The sequence below is a fragment of the Maylandia zebra genome, linkage group LG7, assembly GCF_041146795.1.
Source record: "Maylandia zebra isolate NMK-2024a linkage group LG7, Mzebra_GT3a, whole genome shotgun sequence".
Classification (NCBI taxonomy): Eukaryota; Metazoa; Chordata; class Actinopteri; order Cichliformes; family Cichlidae; genus Maylandia; species Maylandia zebra.
In genome coordinates, this window is record NC_135173.1 from 52,335,066 (window position 1) to 52,357,368 (window position 22,303).

General features: G+C 40.3%; 1 protein-coding gene across 4 annotated transcripts; it reads left to right on the top strand.

Moving 5' to 3' along the window:
* The first annotated feature begins 2,273 nt into the window (after positions 1-2,273).
* On the top strand, positions 2,274-22,200 carry usp20 (ubiquitin specific peptidase 20). 4 transcript variants are annotated; one of them, XM_004549807.4, is made up of 26 exons: positions 2,274-2,644; positions 2,765-2,860; positions 2,974-3,081; positions 3,237-3,290; positions 3,587-3,649; positions 3,735-3,875; positions 4,009-4,111; positions 4,322-4,391; positions 4,563-4,676; positions 4,784-4,862; positions 5,745-6,261; positions 6,397-6,546; positions 7,246-7,358; positions 7,611-7,783; positions 12,240-12,334; positions 12,423-12,456; positions 12,549-12,594; positions 12,745-12,925; positions 13,057-13,183; positions 13,268-13,437; positions 13,606-13,687; positions 14,637-14,745; positions 14,830-14,932; positions 15,009-15,077; positions 15,160-15,328; positions 16,555-22,200. In XM_004549807.4, the coding sequence occupies exons 3-25, from the start codon at positions 3,004-3,006 to the stop codon at positions 15,315-15,317; spliced, it is 2,829 nt and encodes a 942-aa protein (XP_004549864.2). In that variant the 5' UTR covers positions 2,274-2,644; positions 2,765-2,860; positions 2,974-3,003; the 3' UTR covers positions 15,318-15,328; positions 16,555-22,200. The 4 variants fall into 4 exon arrangements, with proteins under 4 accessions (XP_004549864.2, XP_076742769.1, XP_004549865.2 ...); XM_076886654.1 differs by having other exon boundaries at positions 2,274-2,860; XM_004549808.4 differs by having other exon boundaries at positions 2,274-2,860; positions 16,591-22,200.
* The last annotated feature ends 103 nt before the right edge of the window (positions 22,201-22,303 follow it).

The window sequence follows — 22,303 nt, forward strand, 5'->3', positions numbered from 1 at the left end:
AGGTTAGGGATAGGCAATGACAGTATCCTGTCGCTGTAGAGTCCAACACTGCTTAGGCATTTCGGAAGTCCAAGCCACTTCCTCATGTAGGTGCTCACTAGCCTCTCCATTCGATTGGCATGATTAAGCGAGACCCTGTACATCATCAGTGGCCACAGTAGTCTGGGTAACAACCCAAACTGTAAGCACCAGAGCTTCAGTTTCTCTGGGAGTGTGGTGTTGTTAATCTGCCTGAGGTCATTAGCCATGTCATGCCGTATTTGGCCCATGTCAGTTGCTAGTTTTGACCAGCCACAAATGCAGTTCTGCAGCTTCTTTCCTACCAGCATTGATGGTCCAATAGTTGCAATGCTGGTTAATCTATTCATCGTTGATACCGTTCCAAGGTCCGTTGCTATAAAATCTGTCTCAAAATGGTCTTCTTCCGTCCCCACTCTCACAGACCCAAGACGTGTCTTCTACTTTGAAGTTTTTGTAGCAATATTGGGTTTACCAAAAAACGGTCTATCAGATTCTCAGGATTGTCTATTGTTGTTTGTTTGGTATTGTCTGCTCCTGGTCCCTCGTTTCCCTGTGTACATGTAAGGGTGTGTGTGCTGTGATGTTCGGGTTTTGCTGCCACACCAGGCCTTGAGAGTCTTCCCACCTTAGAGCCAGCCACACCTGGAGTAATCACATTCAAATCAAATCAAATCAAATTCAAATTTTATTTGTCACATACACAGTCATACACAGTACGATATGCAGTAAAATGCTTAGACAACTGCTCATGACCTAAAGAAAAAAAGAAAAGGCTATGAATAAGATAGGAAATAAATACGAAAATTAAAAAGGATAAATTTAACTAGGAAGGAATAAAATAAAATAAAATATAAAAATTAAAGTTAAAAATGAAATAACTGTACAACACAAATTAGAATGAAGGGTAAATTTAACTGGGAAAGAATAAGATAAAATATATAAGTTAAAATTGAAAAGAAAATAACTGTACAACAAAATACACAATACACAGTATAGAAATATATAAGAATGTATGAAGAAATATAAATATATATATACAATAACAGCAGCCGTACAAGTATTAAATGGAAATGAAGAAATATAATGTCCAGTGTTGTGCAATCCACATTTGTAAGTGTCTTGTGCAGTGGAAATATCACCTATTACTGATCAGCCTTGTCAAGGAAGCACTACTTAAGAGAGTAGCGGAGCAGTGCTAGGCGCAGGTTCGTTGTATTAGGAACACAGTTCTCCTGCTCATAAGGTGAAGATGTACTAACTGAAGTGTCTCTTGTTTCCAGGAGGATTGCAGAAACGTGTGGCGGGAGCTGGGCACCTATGTACATAGACTCAGAGGATAGAGGAACATTTACCGTGGACCACGGAGGAAAATCACTGCATGGGAATTGAGGAACTGTCGCACAGAGAATTCACACACTGTGAATTATTAGTACTTTTGTTGGTATTCTTTGCTGTAAATAAACACATTGTCTACATTCAGAAAGTCCTGCATTTGGGTCCTACTTCTGCCAAACCGTGACACTGTTGTTGGGACTGCTGTCCCCTTCCCCAGACTCACTTTTAAAACATCATTTAAGTACTACATTTTATATTTATTTTGGGATTTCACTGCATAACATTAACATTTGCTTGATAATTTCGGCTAAGATGCCCTGATGAATATATATTTGGTGTCCTGACAGCTGCATAGAAAAAAGCACTCACGTGACATTTATACTATGGAAAGGACTACTTTCTTTCTCTTAAGAAAAATGATTTTGATTAAAACTGTGGGATAAGTGGGTCAAATATGGTAAACCTGTAAAATTATATTTTGTGCAGGTCCTAGGTGAATTTCATGTATGTTATTTTAATCTACTTATTTGTTTATTTTTTTGTATCTATACAAAAAATATTGTATATATGTTCATATATTACTTAGTGCCTGAACCTATCTCCACTCATAATCTGTGTAAAGAAATCTTTGAATGCCAGAGGCCAAACATTACTCTAGCTTCATTTAAATTGTCTGAAATTGTGAAAAGAAAATGTGACAAATATGAGCCCCGTACAAAAAACAAAAGAACAAAACAAAACCAAACAATCAAACAAGAAAAACTAAACTAAACAAGAAAAGACAAATGGGGAAGGAGACACACTCGTTTTTTCACGGCACTGTAAACAGTCAACCGATGGACTCGAGGGACCCATTTAACTTACGTACCTCTGACATACGTACAGTATTATGTCACTTCCGTAAATAGGGACTTTTACGAAATCGAAGCGCACTTTGCGGTTTATGAATCTGAATGTATCTATATATACAAATAAAATAGTTATGAATCAAATGTTAATCAGGAAACAGATCTATTATTAAAAAAGAAGAGAGCCTTCATTTTCATCAGCGGAACTGAATTTGCATGTGCTGACCTAACGGTGGCCGGGGCTGACGTCTCCTCCTTCAGCCTGACGTCGTTCCCAGTGGTCGTGCGTGCCGTGCCGGGCCTCTCTGCAGATGGAGGTGGCGCGGGGGGGAGGTTGTTTGGGGATGGTTTGCCGGGATATCGCGTCACCTCCTCGGTGTCTTGCTAGCATACTGTCACCTGCTCGCATTCAGCACGAGCTGTTTGCACGGACATGAAAAGTAAGATTTCGGGTCGCGGTAGCCGCTCCTGTTTGTGAGCCCTTTGTAAAGCACGTCGCTGCGGGCCAGGAGATGTTTCGTGAGCTTTGGTGGGTAAACAGAAGGCCTTTACCTTTGCAGGGTTGACAGCTTCTGTTTAGGGGCTTGTTGTCTTCGCGGTAATGACAGACTACAGCTGCTGCTGCATCTGCTTTTGAGCTATCAGCCAGAGACGAGGTGAGTGCGATGTCTGTCTGTGTATTTGGTGTTGAGGTGATGGAGCTAGCGTTAGCTTACAGCAGCCCCTTTCTGAAGACTTTATTGCTATTAATGGCCTGTCACGTTTGCAGACGTCCACCAGAAGAAGATAGTTGGTAACTATGGCTGAACAAGACGTTTGCCTCCACCTCGATTCAATAGGCGAGGTGACAAAGGAGGACCTTCTGCAGAAGTCTAAGGTGCGCTTTTCATACAGTGAAGCTGCTGTCAGATGTAAAATATACCCTGTTGTGGATGGCGACTGAAATAAGCACTTCAGCTGTGTTGTGCTCATGTAATATCCATGCATATAAACTTCTTCTTCTTTACTATGTTGTGTTAATATTGCCTGTAGGGAACTTGTCAGTCATGTGGAGCTGGTGGTCCAAACCTGTGGGCCTGTCTACAGGTAAGGTTAGGACTTAGATCCTGTTAAATACCTTACGTTATTATCTCAAATAGTTAGCTATAAAGCTAAAAGGTGGCTTAACTTCTAAGCCAACACTGCGCTTAGCATATATCATCAGACACTGGAGGGCCAGGTGAATGCTGTATAATTAATGTTAGCGTGGAGTATAAATGTGCTTAAAAATGCAGTTCCTCTTCAGTTCAGGAAAGCGATAAAGGGTGTTGATTGATTTTTGGATTCTGAACAGAGAAGCAAAAAGGAAGGAGATCCTATCTTACATTGTGTCTGATTTGCAGAGTGACTGCCCGTATGTCGGGTGCGGAGAGTCCTACTCTGATCACAGCACCCTGCATGCACAGGTACGGCCCTTTCATACAAAATTTATTTGCAAGCCCCTTTTTTTAAATTAGTAGTCTATAAGCAGATTGTGTGCTTCCTTTTTAGGCTAAGAAGCACAACCTTACCGTGAATCTGACAACGTTCAGGATCTGGTGTTATGTGTGTGAGCGAGAGGTGTTTCTGGAGCACAGGCCGGCCCTGGTGCCCGTAGCTGCTGCAGCACACCTCTGTAAAGCTACAGAGCAGGTATGAGTTCAACCCAGCTCATGTTTTTATGTTAAGTGTCTTACTAGTGGAATTTACATTTTAACATAAGAACAAGAAATACACACACACACACACACAAGATGCTTATAATATTTGTTTATTCTCTTTCTAGGAAACCTCTCCCCAGACAGTTGGTCACCCACTCAAAGCGGTACCGATTGCTGTGGCCGAAGAAGAAGGCTCAGAGTCAGAAGAGGATGAGCTTAAACCCAGAGGTATATATGCATGCATGCTTGATCAGCTTCAAACATTTCTAGACTGGTGGTCAAAGTTGCCCTGGTTTCTTTTTATTCAGGCCTTGAAGGTTTTTCTTTTCTCTCTGACTTGTACAGCAGTCTTTATGTCTAAGATGTTTAGTTTGAACGCTTTCTGAGAGGATAAAGTGTTTCATGATTGGTGATCTTTTTTTGGATCTTTGTTTGTAGGGTTGACAGGAATGAAAAACATTGGAAATTCCTGCTACATGAACGCAGCTCTTCAAGCCCTGTCCAACTGGTGCGTGCTTTTCCTCCTAAAATGTAGAACAACTTTAATGTTTGTTTTGGTTTTAATCAGGTTAATCATTGGACATATTTCAGTCAAACAATAAAGCTTCTCTTTTGTTTTACATCTACTACTAATGTTAGAGGTGCTTTAACCTCAGCTGTCCCTCTGCCCCCTCATTAGCCCTCCTCTCACTCAGTTTTTTCTGGACTGCGGTGGATTGGTAAGGACTGACAAGAAGCCTGCTTTGTGTAAGAGCTACCAGAAACTCATCTCAGAACTCTGGCATAAAAAACGGTAATTAAAGCATCACAGTGATTGTATGTAAACTGGACAACAAACTAGTGTTTAGTCATTAAAATGAAAACATAATTGCATGTCTCTTATTACTGCTCCCCTCTCAGGCCCAGCTATGTTGTCCCTACCAGCCTGTCCCACGGCATCAAACTGGTGAACCCCATGTTTCGTGGTTACGCTCAGCAGGTAGGGCTGTCCACCCGGCATGCTTCAACAGCATCTTGACACTGTCCTTTTATTGGATTTTATATCATTAAACCCTTGGATTTGCAAAAAATGCTTTTCACAAGATTACTCGGTTGTGTATTTTAAAGTGCAGTCCATTATTTTTGACTCAGTTTTAAATCTGCAGTTTGTCTCCCCCTTGTGGCAGTTAAAGCAAGTACACAAACATGGTTGATTGGCCTTTGACAAAGAGAAATCCACATTAGTGTTAATTCCTGTTTTCCTTTATCTTTAATCACTTTCATTGTTAGACTACAAGCCTTCCGTCAAATGCCATTTGTCTGGAGGGGGAACTAGACAAAGTAATAGGAAATGGATTTTTTTTCTTTTAACATAAAGACAGGAATTGAATTTCCCTTTCCCTTCTGAGAGGCTGCTTAATCTGAAAGATAACTGCTCCTTGGAATAACACAGGCTTTACTTCTGTTGTTCTGTATCCTTCATATTTGAATACTGAAAAGACCGAGGGCTTCATTTTTACCCAGTTATGTTTCATGGCACGTCTAAGGATAAACTTCAAGTCAGACTTAGTATTTTAGTTTGTCTGATCCTATTTAAAGAGAAAATGCAGACAGTCACACAGTATCGAGATATCTCCAATCCAGTTTCTTGTTATTTTTTCCATATTTTCTCGGTGGCTTAGTTAATGTTTGATTTGTCTGTTTACGCAGTGGCTGTGATCGGCACATGGTATCTCGCTAATGTGCAAACCGATTTCTTGTTACTCCAATGTTTCTGTCTTTTTGCTTGCAATATTTGTGTTTATCTATTGTCCATTTACAAATGTTCTCTGTGAATGCGGCCCTATCCATGCAGTTAATATAAGGTTTCTGTGTTGTCCAGGACACTCAGGAGTTCTTGCGCTGTCTGATGGACCAGCTACACGAAGAGCTGAAGGAGCCTCTGTCGGAGTGTAGCGTGGGCTACGACGGGAGCGACGGGGAGGACAGAAGAGACGGAGACCGCTCCCCCTCTGAGGATGAGTTCCTCTCCTGTGACTCTGGCTCCAGTAGTGACCGAGGGGAGGGAGGAGGGGTGGGTGACAGCGAGCTGCTCATCCAGGATGAGTGTGATGGGATACGGTCACCGGCAGGTGGAATGGGGGACGTCAGTAGTGGTACAGTGATCTCTGAGAAGGAGAGGCTTAAAGAAAGGAGGTTACCCGGCTCCCCGCTCCATGGAGGCTCACAAGAGATGGATGAAGATGCTGATGTGGACACAGCAGTTGAGGAAGGGTTTCCAGAAAGGAGGGCGGAGGATGAAGAGGAGCCTGCAGCCCCAAACACAGAGGTCCAAAGTCAGGAAAACCATCAGACGTCTAACACAGGGCAAAGTCAAGTCCCGAGCAACAACAGCTCAGGTACAAGACCAGCAGGAATACAGTGATTTTATATATTTATATATCTATATATTTATATATTGGATTATTCAGTTATGTATTGTAGAATATCATCAGTTATCATTAAGTTTGTGTTTCCACTGTGATGTTTTCTAGAGCCAGACAATGAAGCATCGATGACCCAGCCCCAGTCCACTCCCTGCAGTCCTGTGCGCACCCTTCAAGAGCTGCATCCCAAACTGTCCTCCAGTCCCCCCCGGTCCAGCCCTCTCCGCTCTTCAGGACCTGCATACTCCTTCAAAAAAGGTGAGAAAATTTCTCATAGACTGCTCAAGATGCTTCACAATTTTAACAGAGTCCCCAGGTTGAGAAACATTTGCCTCGGTAAAACACATTTTTACCGCACTACCGTGGTAGTCGCATGTACAGAACTGTAAGTAAACAACATAGGATGCTTCTTAATGTTTCACATATGAAGCAGGCGAGTCTTTGCCTGTAGAATCACACTGTCCAAAGTGGAGTTCTTGAGTCTTTCTAAGTTTTTTATTTTTGGAGATGTTGGCTGCTTTTACACTCATTTTCACTCCAAGGTTTAGGTCAGGTGACTGTGGAGGCTCACGTGACTCGTGTATCATTCAAACCGTCAGTCGGTTGAAAAAAACCCACATAATTTATTCCCATTTCTTTGGCTGAATTTAAAATGTCAATGATAACACAGTTTGATAGGCATAAAGTAGTACTTTGACACATATTAGCTGAAAACTTGGGATGTCTCATCATGGTGTGCAGTGTGGCCTTTAAAAAATGAGAAAACTGGACAAGTGAAGGATGAATGAATTAGTGGCAGGCATTAAAAGGTATGTGTAGCTGATGAATAGTATCTGAAAGTCATTTTCAGTTTGAGTATACACAGTTACAAAGATGTTAGTTAAGGTGGCACTCTTTGAGATGCTCTCTGCCTTTGTCTTCTGAAGCCAGCCCTCCCTCCCATCATGTGTCTTCCAGCTCAGCTGCTGCTCAGTGCCAGGAAGAAAAAACAGTCTCACTATCGCAGTGTGATCTCGGACATCTTTGATGGTTCGATCCTCAGTCTAGTCCAGTGTTTGACCTGTGACAGGGTAAGATGCACTTCACATATTTGAACACAAGGGGGAGGTAGAGTATACGCTTGATAAAATATGTTTATTTGTTAAATTATATTACATTTCCTATCAAAGCAGGTTTAAATGAAATGAAGTGACTTGTGCAATTATTTCATTTCAGTATTATACAGACTTTTTTGTGTAATTAGAGTGATTAAAACACATTCATAATTGCTCTTTTACTGCTAGAGGTATGCTGTTTAAACTGGTTCTCTGAATTTGGTACAGGTCTCAACTACAGTGGAAACCTTCCAGGACTTATCCCTCCCTATTCCTGGTAAAGAAGACCTAGCAAAGCTCCATTCATCCATCCATCAGAACCTGCCGGTGAAGACTGGTGTGTGCCCTGACACTTACGGCTCGCAGGGGTGGATCTCCTACATCATGGACTCCATACGGCGGTCAGTGAATGAAATATAATTGAAAAAGGCTGAGACGACGTTTGCATGTTTGACCCTTAGTTGTGCATAATGTTGACTGCTGATGTTACCGATATACTTTTAATCTGGTATGTTTCTGACTTTAGTTTCCTGTAACTTCAGATGTAGTTAGATAAGCTTTCTATATGCCTGCAAGGTAACATTTTTACAGAATTAACAGCGAGTAGAAACTTGCTTGGCCTGTCGGTATTTCCTGAAAACGAATCATAAAACTACAAAAGCTTCTTATTTAGCTAGTCTTTTCAGTAGGTGCTGCAACACGTGTCTGTGTGTTCGATGATGAAGATGAACGCATGTGCTATGCCAGATCTATAAACTAAATAGATCTAAAAAATGAATAGTTTATTTCCTCTAACTAGCAATCACTTTGCTAGTTAGAGGAAGTGTATTGCAGGTGATGCCTCATAGATAACTTCCTTCAATGATTTATCACATTTTTTTCTGAAAATGTGCTGATAAACAGATAAAGTTTGTGTGTAGGACATGTAGAGAGGCCATCTAGAGTCACTCAGTTACTCATTGGTTGGACAGATTTGGTAAACTTAAGGTGGCTCTGAAAAGCACTACACTTACACTTTTCAGCAAAAATACTCTGGATAGTGACGTCACACGGTTGCACCGCATCGAGTTAACAGTTAGCAGTGCCCTGGAAATGGGTTCTGTTCAACCTTTCCAGTTTGAACCAGAACAATCTGAGAGAGGATGAAAATAGTCAACCAATACTTAGTTTAGATGAAGATGAAAACAATCCGTCACACAAGGATGTGAAAGTGAGGGAAAACTACTGGTGTCTATGCAGCTACTGCTTGCCAGTGGCAATGGTGTCGTGCCAAATTATGCATCCCCGACAGAGACCCAGAGTGCACTGAGAAGTAAATAACAATGGCGGCCTACTGGTAAATCGGTTTTGTATAAAATGTGCCTAAAAGGAAAACATTTGGCGTATTTTAATACCACATATATGTTATTGGAAGCACAGTGCATATTTTAGCGCAAACATGTGTTAATAGCCGGGGTTCCCTTTAAAAGCTACTCCTTTGATTTCATAATAACACTCAAGCAATGGTGGAAGAGGGCTTTTATTGTTTAACCCAGATTTATTCTCTTTTTAAAAAATTCTGCTGACTTAGAGCATCTTTGAACTCATTACTGTTTTTGTTTTTTGGCTTAAAACATTACTGTATTTCCCGGACTACAAAGCGCACCTGAATATCAGAATCAGAATCAGAATACTTTATTGATCCCTGGGGGAAATTATTTTTTGTTACAGTGCTCCATTATAAACCAACATTAAGACAAGACAGACAATACACTAACTAAGAATAGTACAATATATACATATATATATACATACATACATACATAAGTCACTCATAAATAAATAGCTGAAAAAGAAACATGTGTAGTTATAGCAGCAAACAGTGTGTTAAGTATTAGCCGCACAAGCTAAAATCAGGGGAAAATCCTGTTTTGTACATACATTAGCCGCACCTGACTAAAAGCCGCAGGTGTTTCAATGTTGACTTATCATATGTAAGAGAATATACACAAAGGGAATTGTCAGGAAAGAGATGGCTGTTTGGAGACATCACTTTTATTAATATTTTGAAAAACAAGTTACGGGTACATATTTGCACAACTTTTTAGGTATATGTAAAAGTAGCGGTAATTACAAGTACGAAACATGTGCTGTGCTTCATAAACGAGTAACAAATGTAGTACATAACAATAACCTACAGCACACCAGAAAAATAGATTCGGCCTACCTTTTAGGCTCAGGTGCAGTGACACGGCTTTAACAAGAAAAGTCAGTCATTCACCACCATCTTCCTGCGCACTAAAACCACCAAAGTCCTCTCCTCCAGTGTCGGATACTAACAGGCTCAGGATGGCTTCGTCATCCACTCTCCGCTTCTCTCCTTTGTTGTCACTTTCAAAACCAAAGAAATCCTCGTTGTCAGTGTCAGAGTCGAACACCCTCTGAAGGGCCGTGGCGGTGTCCTCCTCTCCATCATGCAGCAGTCCAGCCCTTCGAAATCCGTTGGTGATCGTGGATGTTTTCACACTTTTCCACGCTGTCAGAATCCACCGGTGGAGTTGAGCATAACTTGCTTTTCGCAAGTTTATCGCCGCTCGTCATCCACGACTCCCGCTGAATGCGTAGCGCTACTTTGAATTTTGTTTTTCGCGCTACTTCGTACGGCACTACGTTGCCTGGCGGATGGACATGTGACCAACATACCACTCTTGAACCCCGATACTGTGTGTCTGATCATATGCCCTTCCGCCAGGCAACGTAGTGCCGTACAACAGCGGAACAAACAAAAAAATCGTCTTATGATATGACAAAACTCATGGATAATCCATAGAAAAGCCGCACCTGACTAAAAGCGGCAGGGTTCAACGCTTGTGCAAAAAGTAGCGGCTTATAGCCCGACAATTACGGTACTCTTTTGGTTCGGTCTCATTGGTAAGTGTATTTTTCCAAAAATCACCATCAAACTACCTGTGCACGTATGTTGGCACTATACAGGCAGAGCATCCGGAGACTAAAGAGCCAGATATCTCCCTCAGGAAGGAGTGCAGATAAGATCTGACCTATAAGGTCATACTCCTACGCTTTGTTTGCGTCATCATAGCTCAAAAATTCATGTTCACATTACTACTCTGCTGTGATGGCACAGACTAGTTTATGAAGTCTTGTTTCAAAGCTTTGACTTTTACCTTCACGGCTGTTGCAATCTTGATATTATGGAAACAGAAGTGGCCGTGTTTTGACAATGCTGTTATCAGCTAACACAGGGGTCAGCTTTTTCCCCATGAGAAACTGGGACTGTTGTGGAGCGCTGCAGGTAGAAATATGAAGGACAGCAGACAGGTGATCATCACTGAGGGGGGATTTGTTAAACTTAGTCACTAAGCATATTTATTGACATATGAAGGTAGAGCCAAAGAGCGTCTTCTGATACACGGAAATCTCTCCTCTATGAGAGAGCAATAAAGATCCAGCAGTGATGATGATGTGAAATACTAATGATTCGGTGCTTTTGCTCTTGCAACATGGTTCATTTTTAGCAATGACTTACACAACACTTCCTGGTGTGCAAAAACATCAATTTCAGTTCTGTGTTCATTTCAGTCACTTTATCTTTCTTCAGATTTAGACAGCCATTCGTTGTAACACCTGCCAGTTTGTGCCGTTTCAGCTCCAGCCTATCCAAGCATGCGGTTACCGTCATGGACGAATCACTCCAGCTCCTCCATGATGTCAAACTCTCTTGTTTCACGTGTACATAGACTTATATTGGGCTGTGTTGCAGATATCACATTTCTCATCCGGTGGCAAGGAGAAAAAGTCAAAATTGTCTGCTTTGTTTTCAGCCGAAGCTTTAGATTTCCCCGAAATGTCCTCGTTCTTTCCTGTTAACAGTTTGCACATTTTCAAATGCTGTTTTATCAAGGTGTGTTAGTCCGGCCCAAAAAGTAAAAATATTCTTACTGAGAATATTTTTACTGTTTTTCAGTTGTTTTTGTGGGAACTCACAAAGCTGGTCTTGACCACCCCATACGTGGATGTTTAAAACTTTCACTCTCTAAAACAGTCAAGTTCTTCAAGTCTACGTGTTTCATCTTGTATTCATCTTTTCATCGTGGTGATTCAGTGGTGAATCACACTAATCTGCTCTACACAAACTAAGCATACAACTTTACCTCCAACTTCAGTAAATAAATTCTTAGAAGTCAAAGTCATTTTTAAAAACTACTTAAAAAACAGACATCCGCCTTCAAAATAAAAGCAACAAAATTACATTATGATTTGAAGCTATTCTCCAATGGAAATTTGGTGGTTACAATGGAAAACACTTGAGTGATTTATAATTATTTATATGAGTGCTTTTGGATGAATTGTTACTCCATTTTTTAGTTATTGGCAGGTAATTCTTATCAAATTAACCCAAAGTCGCCTCAGAAAGGGCGAGTGACTTCAGTTAGCTTTAATTAGCTCTGGTGGAGTCTTTGCAAAGACTCTAGTGATTATAGCGGACATCTGTAACCTTAAGATTTCCAGTTATTAAGTCACGCCCCCAATAACCTTAATTCTTAATACAATAAATATAATTTTGACTCGCTTTTGGAGCCAGCCCCAAACGGCCATTTCAAGGAATTGCAGTTTTCCAGATGTTCTAACTTTCACATCAGTCCATCCTCTAACTCACTTTGTTTTGTCTGAGAATCAAGCTTAAAGAATATTCAGGCTTATTAGTAAGAATGATTAAAAATGACTAATTGAAAAAGGGGAAACATTTTCACTATGTGATCAACTGCGCTGAAGTTTAGAGTTGCCTTTTAAAGCTAATATTTCTCCAGCTTGCTTTGTTTTTTTTTTGTTATGAGTATTTGTGTTTGTGTTGTGCAGGTTTGTAGTCTCATGTATTCCCAGTTGGTTTTGGGGGCCCATGGTAACACTAGAGGACTGCCTTGCTGCTTTTTTTGCTGCAGATGAACTCAAAGGTAATTGGTGCTCTAATAATGCTCCAATACTAGCATAGTTTATATGTCAGAATTTCAATTTCCATTCATTTTCTTTGTTTTTTCCCAGGGGATAACATGTACAGCTGTGAGAGATGTAAAAAGTGCGTCAAATTAAATGCTTGAAATATATATCCTTGATTTAAAAGGAGAGTACTTGTATGCATTTATTCACACAGTGTTTTCTTTTCTACAGGTTGAGAAATGGTGTCAAATACTGCAAAGTGCTTAGACTTCCAGAGGTGCGGTTTTCTTTTCTTTTTTCTTTTTACTTTTTTTTTTTTTTTTTAGCTCAGCACTTTCTTTCAGTAGATAACACATCGGTTTCATTTGCAATCTGCTGCATAATGCCATCTTTAATTTCCTTGTTTTGTCCTGTATTTGCTGCATAGATTCTGTGCATTCACCTGAAACGTTTTCGGCACGAGGTCATGTATTCGTTCAAGATAAGCAGCCACGTGTCCTTCCCGCTCGAGGGCCTCGACATGCGACCTTTCCTGGCTAAAGAGAGTCCATCGCAAGTTACCACTTACGACTTGCTGTCAGTCATTTGCCACCATGGCACTGCAGGAAGTATGAGACCACAAAGTTTCCTGTTGATATATTATTTCCCCCGTGGGCAATATTTCTCACAGAGCGAGCAAAACACATATCCGATTAGCATCTGTCTCTAATATGTTTTGTCATGCTGTTTATGGGTGCAGGTGGGCACTACATAGCTTACTGTCAGAATGTAATCAACGGCCAGTGGTATGAGTTTGATGACCAGTATGTTACCGAAGTCCATGAGACGGTGGTGCAGAACGCAGAGGCTTATGTGTTGTTCTATAGGTGAGCAAAGGCGTCATTTACATAGACTCTACGCTAATTCGTCCAAGATGTGTTAAGTGATTTATTTCTATTGTACTCGTGCAGGAAAAGTAGCGAGGAGGCTGTGAGAGAGAGGCAGAAGGTGGTGGCTCTGGCCAATATGAAGGAGCCCAGCCTGCTGCAGTTTTACATCTCCAGAGAATGGCTCAACAAGTTCAACACCTTCGCTGAGCCAGGCCCCATCAGCAACCACACGTTTCTTTGTCAACATGGCGGTATGTGTGGTTAATAAGTCTCTTCTTTAAAATCAGAATTGCTCGCTTTACTTTCATGGCTCAGCCTGCAGCTTGGTATAAATATTTTTATTAAGTCGTCCACTGACTTGTCTTGATTAGAAAAACATGCCTGCACTGTCTTTATTAACGTGTTTCATCTCTGTGCAGGGATCCCTCCTAATAAATACCACTACATAGATGATCTGGTTGTGATTGTTCCCCAGAACGTGTGGGAATACCTTTACAACAGGTAAACGTGCTCCATGCTGCCAAACAAACCTCAGTATGACTATGTTACGACCTTGGCCTGGGATAACCTGGGCGTAACAAGAAATGTGATTTCCCCACTCCAACTCCACCCAAGAAAGAGCCAAAACACAGAGCAATTGCAAATGCTATGCAGCTATTTATTGACTTCAGCAGTGAGCTATGGCAATGAAACAAACAAAAGATCTCCAAAGGTCCCTAATCTTCCCTGACCAAATTAAGAGTCAAACAAAAGACAATTTGCTCACCTAAACCCCTATCCAGTAAACAAGAGAAAAGAGGTTTTAATGATTAAAGGCTTCTCACTCCTGTAGTGTTCAGTATATACAGTGAAACAGAACAAGTTGTCTGATTTACAAAACTATTTACACAGATCTCGACCAGCACTCTTGAAATCAGACACACAAAAGTGACAGTCACTTTGTGGCTGAGTTGCTTTGGTGCCAAGCACTTCTGCTTTGCAGTAATAGCACTTAGAACAAGGAGGTTGAGCTAGGAGGAAGGAAATGTCGCAAACTGACTTGTTCCAACGGTGGCATTGTATTACAGCACCACACTTGAATTCACTGAGCGCTTTAGAATGACCCACTCTTTCACCAACGTGTGTAAAGTCAAGCTGCGTGGTTAGGTGCTTGATTTTTATACCTGAAAAAGGTTGAAGAGGTGTCACTCAGTACTTTTGTCTGTATTAAAAAAGAAACCAGACGCTGCTGCTGTTTAGAATCAAAATGACCAAAACTGTCACTCGGCATAAGAGCTGAATGGTTATGTCATGTAGCAACATTGTTGACCACTTTGATTATATTAGGCAGCAGCACCCATTTAAAGATGACATGCATCTCAGCATTGATGTAAAGACCAACAAAAAGGCCTTATACTTCCTTATCAAATCATGTGTTAATCTCTCTGTTACGGATTTTTTCTGCTTTCAGCTTCGGAGGTGGCCCAGCAGTCAACCACCTCTACATGTGTGCAATCTGTCAGGTGGAGATTGAAGCTCTAGCTAAACGCAGAAAAACAGAAATTGACACCTTCATCAAGGTAAACGTGTGTGTTATGCAAAAGTTTACCTTTGTGCTAAAGTGTCTTTGTGTTGAATGAACTTTTTTTTTCTCTTGTGTGTAGCTGAACAAAGAGTTTCAAGCTGAGGAGGCTCCAACAGTGATCCTGTGTATCAGCATGCAGTGGTTCAGAGAGTGGGAGAGCTTTGTGAAGGGCAAAGACAATGGTACGATGAGTAGCAGCGCATTCGAGTTCCCATCTTTCTCTCTTTACCAAATACTTTTATACTTTCCTTTTCCCAGAGCCACCCGGTCCCATCGACAACAGTAAAATCGGTGTTATGAAAGGAGGACATATACAGCTAAAGCAAGGTAAGTCTGAGGAGGTTGAAAAGGACATAAAGGTAGAAAATCAATGTACTGTTTTTAGACATTGCGTGTTTTTTCACCACAGGTGCAGACTATGGTCAGATCTCAGAGGAGACTTGGCAGTACTTGTTGGGAATTTATGGCGGAGGCCCTGAGATTGCAGTGAGACAGACGGTGGCCCCGGCTGACCCCGACACCCTTCACGGAGAGAGGAAGATTGAGGCAGAGACGAGAGCACTTTGAGATAAAGAGAGGTTGGAATCTTTACACTTTGCTTCATTACTGTGCAAAACTTTTGAGACTGATGTTTTTGAATTTTTTAAAAGTGATCTTTAGCAATAGTTCTCTGGCCTCATTTTGAGTCCAGTCCTCGTACCTGACCATTTTCAGAGGAAATTTGTTTAATGTTTGTTGTTTAATTTTAAATCGTATCTTTAGGCACTTTGTTATTAGGAGCCTGTCACGAAGATTATTTGTTCCCATTTCCTTGAGGTGAATCTATAAAAAAACACCCCAAATCCAAACATAAGACAGTTACACAACACAGAGCTATTAGCTTTAAATTTGGCACATCTCCACATGGTGTGCAGTGTGTCCTAAAAAAAAATTAAGGAACCTGGATAAAGACGACCTGGCAGGCCTCAAAAACGTGAAAAAATGGACCTAAAAGTTGCATCTGGACTTCATCTCCTGTTATCTGAAGTGGCTGAGGTGTGTGTAATTACACAGGAGCTGGAGTGAAAATCAGTGGCAACAGGTCTTATAAACAAAGGAATTCAGATTCTGTATTTTTGGTGTAAATTCTGATCACAGAGCAGGGGATCCACATTTAAAACTTATTATCAACATGTATGGTGGCGGTCAGAAGAGGTCCAACAGTGAGTGTCTACAGCCATCTGTAAAACACGGGGGAGTTGCTGCCTTGGTTTGTGGGATTTGTGATGAAACAAATATAATAAGTATTGTCAGATATTGATTCACCATGATATACCATCTAGAAAGTGTCTGATTGGTAACAGCTTCATCTTTTAGCAATAAGTGATTCAAAAATCGCAATAAAATGCCTCCTCAGAGCCCAGACCTCAACATTATTGAAGCAGCGTGGGATCATCTTGACAGAGAAGAGAACAAAAGGCCTGAAGCTCTGTTGCTGAACTTGTTAGAACTGTACAAACTCTGTATTTCCGTGTATGTTTGCAGGATTCAATAAATGTCTGGAATTTTTTTGGAAAATATATAGCAGTGAGAGGTGGCTCAAGACATTTGCACAACACTGTAGTTATAAACATACATATCCCTATATATGCTGTATATACACAGAGTGGATTCAGGTATGCCTTTTAGTGTATTTGGGTAAATCAGCAGAAAGAAGGATATCTGGTCTCTTAACTGCTATAAATCCAAAATATAGAGTTGGAGATGATGCCTCACTAAGGGTCTGCTCATTCTCAAACTGTTTCTCAACTTTTATCATCCCCAGGTCTTCTGAGCCCTTTTTCCACTCTTGTCCTCACAGGAAGCTGAGGAATTTGCACCACGGTGAAGAAGCCCCATCTTGAGCACTTTGTAAATGTAGCAGCATGTTATTCTGAAGCCATGTTGCAGCAAGAGAAAACGCTACCTAAAAACAACACGGTTTATTTGTTGGATAACTTTGATCCTTAATGTTGAGGTGTACAAATAAGATGTTGTCACATCCCTGGAGCTGTTTTTGGTAGCTGTGGTGTCTCAGTGGCCGCTGTAGTGACATGGTGTTGTATAATGCTAAACGGGCAGATGGCTGCAAGTATTACAAGACGAAATGCTGCGGAGAATAGAATTACAGTGTGTTGCTTTTGAGGACTTCTCTTCTTCCCTGGAAGCAAACCCAGAGACATTAACAGTGCTTTTTGTTATTTAGTTACATATCAGCAGGTACGGCCATGACGAGAGGGATGTCAGATAAATCACAGTCGGACACTTTGATCTTTAAAGGGGACATATTATGCATATCTACTTTGTTTTTCCACAAAAGATGGCAAAAGAGCATCTCTAGAGATATTGCATGTAGTTACATACAGGCCCCACTGGTGAATAGATGCACCTGAATACAACAGACCTGCCCCGGTGTACATTTCTGTGTTTTCATGTCACCTTTACTGCTTTAGTCCAAGCTCAGCTCGGTCCTTTACGTCTCTTTGCATCTCTCCTCATCGCACCCTGTACTGCATTTCAGCACGTTTAAAATCCCACTACAGCTGACCTCATTTACATAATCTTCAGTTTTTGTTTACAGACAATGAAATGAGTGTGAAATATGAAGACACAAACTACAACCTGGCTTGTAACCTGTCGCCAGTTATGAGCCAGTTTTTAAAGCTGCATTGCTAAAGTTTCAGTTTTTGAATTGATCCATGGTTCATAATCATGAGCTCAAATCAGTGGTTGTTTGTGATTGCTTTGTGTTGCATGTAAAATGATCACACTGAGAATGATAGAAACATCAGAGTCTCTCATTCACGTCTATGTGGCACACTGTGCTGTACTGCTCTCACTGGGTGGTGCTTTCGGCTGCTCCCGTGTGTGTCTTACAGACCACTTCCTGAAAAGGAGATTGGGCACCAGCAGCACTTTTAATTTAAAGCTACAGGCACTGAAAGCGTCTGTTGAAAACTGGGGGTATAAGCTGAACCTTAAACATTTCGGGGACATGTAAAGCCTGCATCAACATGTTAAAGTGGTATATAATATGTCCTCTTTAAAAGCACTCAGGACTGTGGGTCTTTTCAGGTTTGAATTTGTTTAAAAGGGTTTACAGACTACAAAAATGCATGTTCCAAAAGACTTTGGGTATAAATGCATGAAAAAAAAGTTGTTTTTTTTTTGTTCTTCTTTGCTCAAGTGAGGACATTTCACTGACAGGTTGAGTTTTTTTTTATTTTTTATTTTTATACCCCAAACAGACAACCCGTTATCTTTTTGTGTGCTCAAAATGATCGAAGTGTTGACTCGCTTCTGTTTAGTTTACGCAAGCAGCTATCAATACTTAGGAGTTTATGAATATTAACAGATGGAAATTTGGAAATGGGAATTTTCATGGGGCATAAACAGAAAGTTGAGCGTGAGAGAGGATTAATGAAGAGAATCTTGTGCAACAAAACATCAGAGCTGGTTTTTATGACGAGAAGAGACAGAAGCTTTTGATTTCTAAGTGTAAATTAACTTTGAGATGCCTGTTATTACAATAGACCATTATGCAGTATTTGTTTAAAGGGCAGTATTAAGTACAAAGTGCTTTTTCCCACCATCTTCTAAAAATTTAGCAGAAATAACACAACAGCTTCACAAACAGATATCACATATGCAAAAAAAAAAGAAGAAGAAAAGAAACATGTCGCACCAATAAGGTTACTCCTTATACTGATTCGGTGTATGTATACTTTTTTTTATTATTATTATTTTGTTTTATACTACTGTGCAATGTTTGGACTCCAATCTGAAGGTGGTAAATAAAAAAAAAACCTTGTAAAAATTTAGCATAAGTATAAAATGTTAGATATTTTCCTGAAGTGTGCAATTCATGTTGCAGAAATGCAAGAGAGATAATTCGATAACAAATCTGTAAGAAGCTTAGCTAAGTAAACTTAGTCATCCTCTTTCTCATTTCAGATAAACCACACGCTTGCCTTTTTTGTTCTTTTTAAAAAATAAATAAATAATAGAACCCTAACCCTTGCCAAACGTTGCCCCCACATTTTAAGTAGTTAATGCTTGGCATTATTTTAATAAGCTAATCCTTTCCCTTTAATATATTAGACTACATTACATTATATTAGTCTAGTCTACTGTCAGTTAATAATAATCAGGTTTAGAAATGGTGTTAATGAGCTATTACATGCTTCTTCTTTTTTTTGTCAATTTACATGACATGAAGTCTCCATAGGTGTTTTTCATAAAGTGTCAGTGCATATACATTGCTTTTAAATCTCTATTTTATCAGTAATCATTAAGGGAGAAATTATATGTATTAGACTGGCAGTGAAAAACCTCCAGAAGTAGACTGTGGGTAAATGTTGCAACTCAGCTGATGCCGGTTTAAAAGTAGCTAGAAGTACTTTGATAACGAAATTTTCAGGGCCAAATGACTGAAAATAATAGTGAGGGCTTATTTAATCTTTTATGTAAGATGAAGGTGCAAAGTGGTGTTTGTTCCAGAGTGTTCCCCGTTCTGTGTCATTTGCTTTTTTTTAAAAAATAAAAAATTCCTCTAAGTGAAATTACTATTTTTCCCTGATGACGAGTTCACCCACACATATTTGGGAGTAATCGTCTGAATTTCTTCACATTTGTATCAAGGAATCATTTTTGGCTATAATTTGAGGCATAACAGATGGGTCTCAATAATAGAGTATGATCATTCACCCCGGTTGCGTTTGCCAAATAGAAGAGCCAAAATAGAGGCACAGGACAAATTGACAGTGAATTCAACCATAAAGCCAAAACTGGCTCACCTCTGTACATGTAGTTATATATCTAGGTTTCCAATAAAATCAAAGTTAATGTTTGTTTGTTTTTTTGGGGGGTGGAGAATTAATGGTCAACCAGGGCTCCACCAGAGTCCAGGTACAGAAGTGGTAGATTGTTTCTGGCTGGGTGGGCCCAGATCACTTCTATCGCTTGGTAGATCATATGGTCCTTCTGACTTCATTAGGTGGTGACCTTCTGCTAGGATGGTTCTCAGTTCATCCAAATTATTGTAGTTAAAGGAGCTTGGAAAGAAAACCGTCTGGACTTCTTTAAGTTTCCTTAAAAACATCTCACCTCTTATCCGAGAAGCTTCTCTAGTTCTAAGAGCAATTGGTGAAGAGTGAAGAGTAGAAGAGCCACCTCGACAAGACAAGACTCAGCTATTCATCTGCATTTAAAGGACACAGGTCTCTCTTTTGAAGATGCCAATGTTCACATTTCGGACAGAGAAGACAGATGGTTTGAAAGAAGAGCGAAGGAAGCATCTATGTCCACTGTGAACGACCATCTTTGAACAGAGGTGGTGGTTTAAGACACCAACAGTCTGCCATCTATAATCCAGTTTTGAGAACCCTTCCCAGACGCCTTAACGACCACTCACATCCTGAGCCATTTGACCTCAGTAAATCACCTGATAGGGTGGGGCTTAGTCTCACAGCGGGTTCACCTGAAACATTGACTGATTGTGCCTCACACCCGCTTTCAAAGGTGTGGGGCAGAGGATCAACAGGGGGTCCACGACCCTCTTGGGGACACTCCCAATAGGGCTTAAAATCTGGAACTCTCCACCATTTGCTCTTAGAACTGAAGAAGCTTCTTGGATGAGAGGTGAAAAGTCTTCAAGGAAACTTAAAGAAGTCCAGACACTTTGTTTTCAAGCGCCATACATTGCGCTAGGATGATTTGGAGCTGGGATGACATTTGGCACTTCCAAGTTTGAGGCCACAGTTCCCAACCGAAAAAGGGTGCAGGTCTCTTTCCACTTTGGAAAGTAGTTTCTCCCATAGGGGAGTTCAAGTATCTTTAGATCTAGAGAATGGGACTAGCATATTGTCTGAAGAGATGCAGGTGCTGTTGTGGTGAAGAAAGAAATGAGTGTAAAGGTGAAGCTGTAGATTTACTAGTCATGCTACATTTCTGTCCTCACCTATGGTTAGAGCTGGGCGTGAAGACCGAAAGAACGAGATTGTGGATACAAGCAGTGGAAATGAGCTTCCTCTGAAAGGTGTCTTGGCTTGCCATGGCTATTGAGTGGACTCACTACTGTGCATGTTCAGCTCTAAATTTTCCAGATTTCTAATATCTCATTCTGTGACATATCTACTTTAACCTTTTGGTTCCCGTGGCATTCTTGCCTTCCAGCTAAGTGAGGCGCCCCTTATCCAAAACAACTTCACATTTGGCACTGTGCTTGTATAGTCAGCAATACACCCATCCAATGTGAAACTTGATTGCGGAAATAGGCGACAGTAGTTCAGATAGACACAGATTCATCAATTATTTAAATTTTTTTATATTTAAAAAGACCTTGGACATTTTTACTCTCTAACAAGAAAGTAGAAATAGGGTTTCCCTTTAATGTGTTCGAGTCATCTTAGCAGAATAAAACAAAACTTTGACAAATACCGATCAAAAATTAAGTGTTTGATGTGTGCTTTTTCCCTTAATAATAGCTGGGGTAACTCTATCTGCACTATAGTCATCCTACTTTTGAATACAGTGCCTTCAATCCCCTACACACTGTTTGTTAAGGTGGGAAATTTCCCAACATTCATCCACCTTTACATTAGTCATGTATGTCTAGCAGTGTACTATTAACTCTAACAGCTTTATTTGTTTGGAAGCTCAATCGAGAAAGCTCTCATTCATGCAGAGATATTAAGGAAAGCGATGAGAACTCAGGAGGTAATCATTCCTTTGTTCTCCAGCTTTATATGAAAAACAACAGGAACCTTTGAACGGCGCGTCCTAACACATGATAGGCAGAATTACTTTTTTCCATTGTTTTGTTTACACCACTGATTTGTTCATTGTTTTCTAATGTGTTTTCTTTTAGCACATTTCCATGTTGTATCCACGAGAGGTGTTATTGGCGATATGTGTATTATGTTTAGATACATTTTTTTGGGGGGGGGGGAAGTGCAATGAAATAAAAGACAAATCTTAGTGCAATCTCAGCTCTATCATCAAAGATGTGCTTGACATGCTGACAGTCTGAACAGCTGACCTGAAGACTGGAGCGGTTTTTTTTGTTTTTTTTTTGTTCAGACTTTCTTTGCAGTGTAGAGAAATCGTGAATGGTGATTACTTAATTATCCTCATCTGTGAGTTTGTTTGTTTGTGTTACAGTGCGTAGCTACACGTGCAGAGTTTTCACTTCACTCAAAAATGTGGACAGTTAATCGGAAATGTTAAAACACACAACGGGATCTCATTGACTTTTGTTTTCTCTGTATCCTCTAATGTGTGGCTCGTGTGCTCATGCCAGTAGTGTTGCTTTGATAACGTGGGACCTAAGTGGTTGGCCTAAATTCAATGAGATGTCTTAATATCTGTATAACTGATGTAATAACTTATGACTAGTTTGATGATTAAAATTCCCTCGTATTACATTTGAAAATGCCAATTTTCTTTGGTGTGTGTGTGATGCAAGAAGGTACTGACGGTTGCTTTCAGCTGCTTTTTGGTAAATATTTGAAACCTCACTGACAATTGTTCAAGAG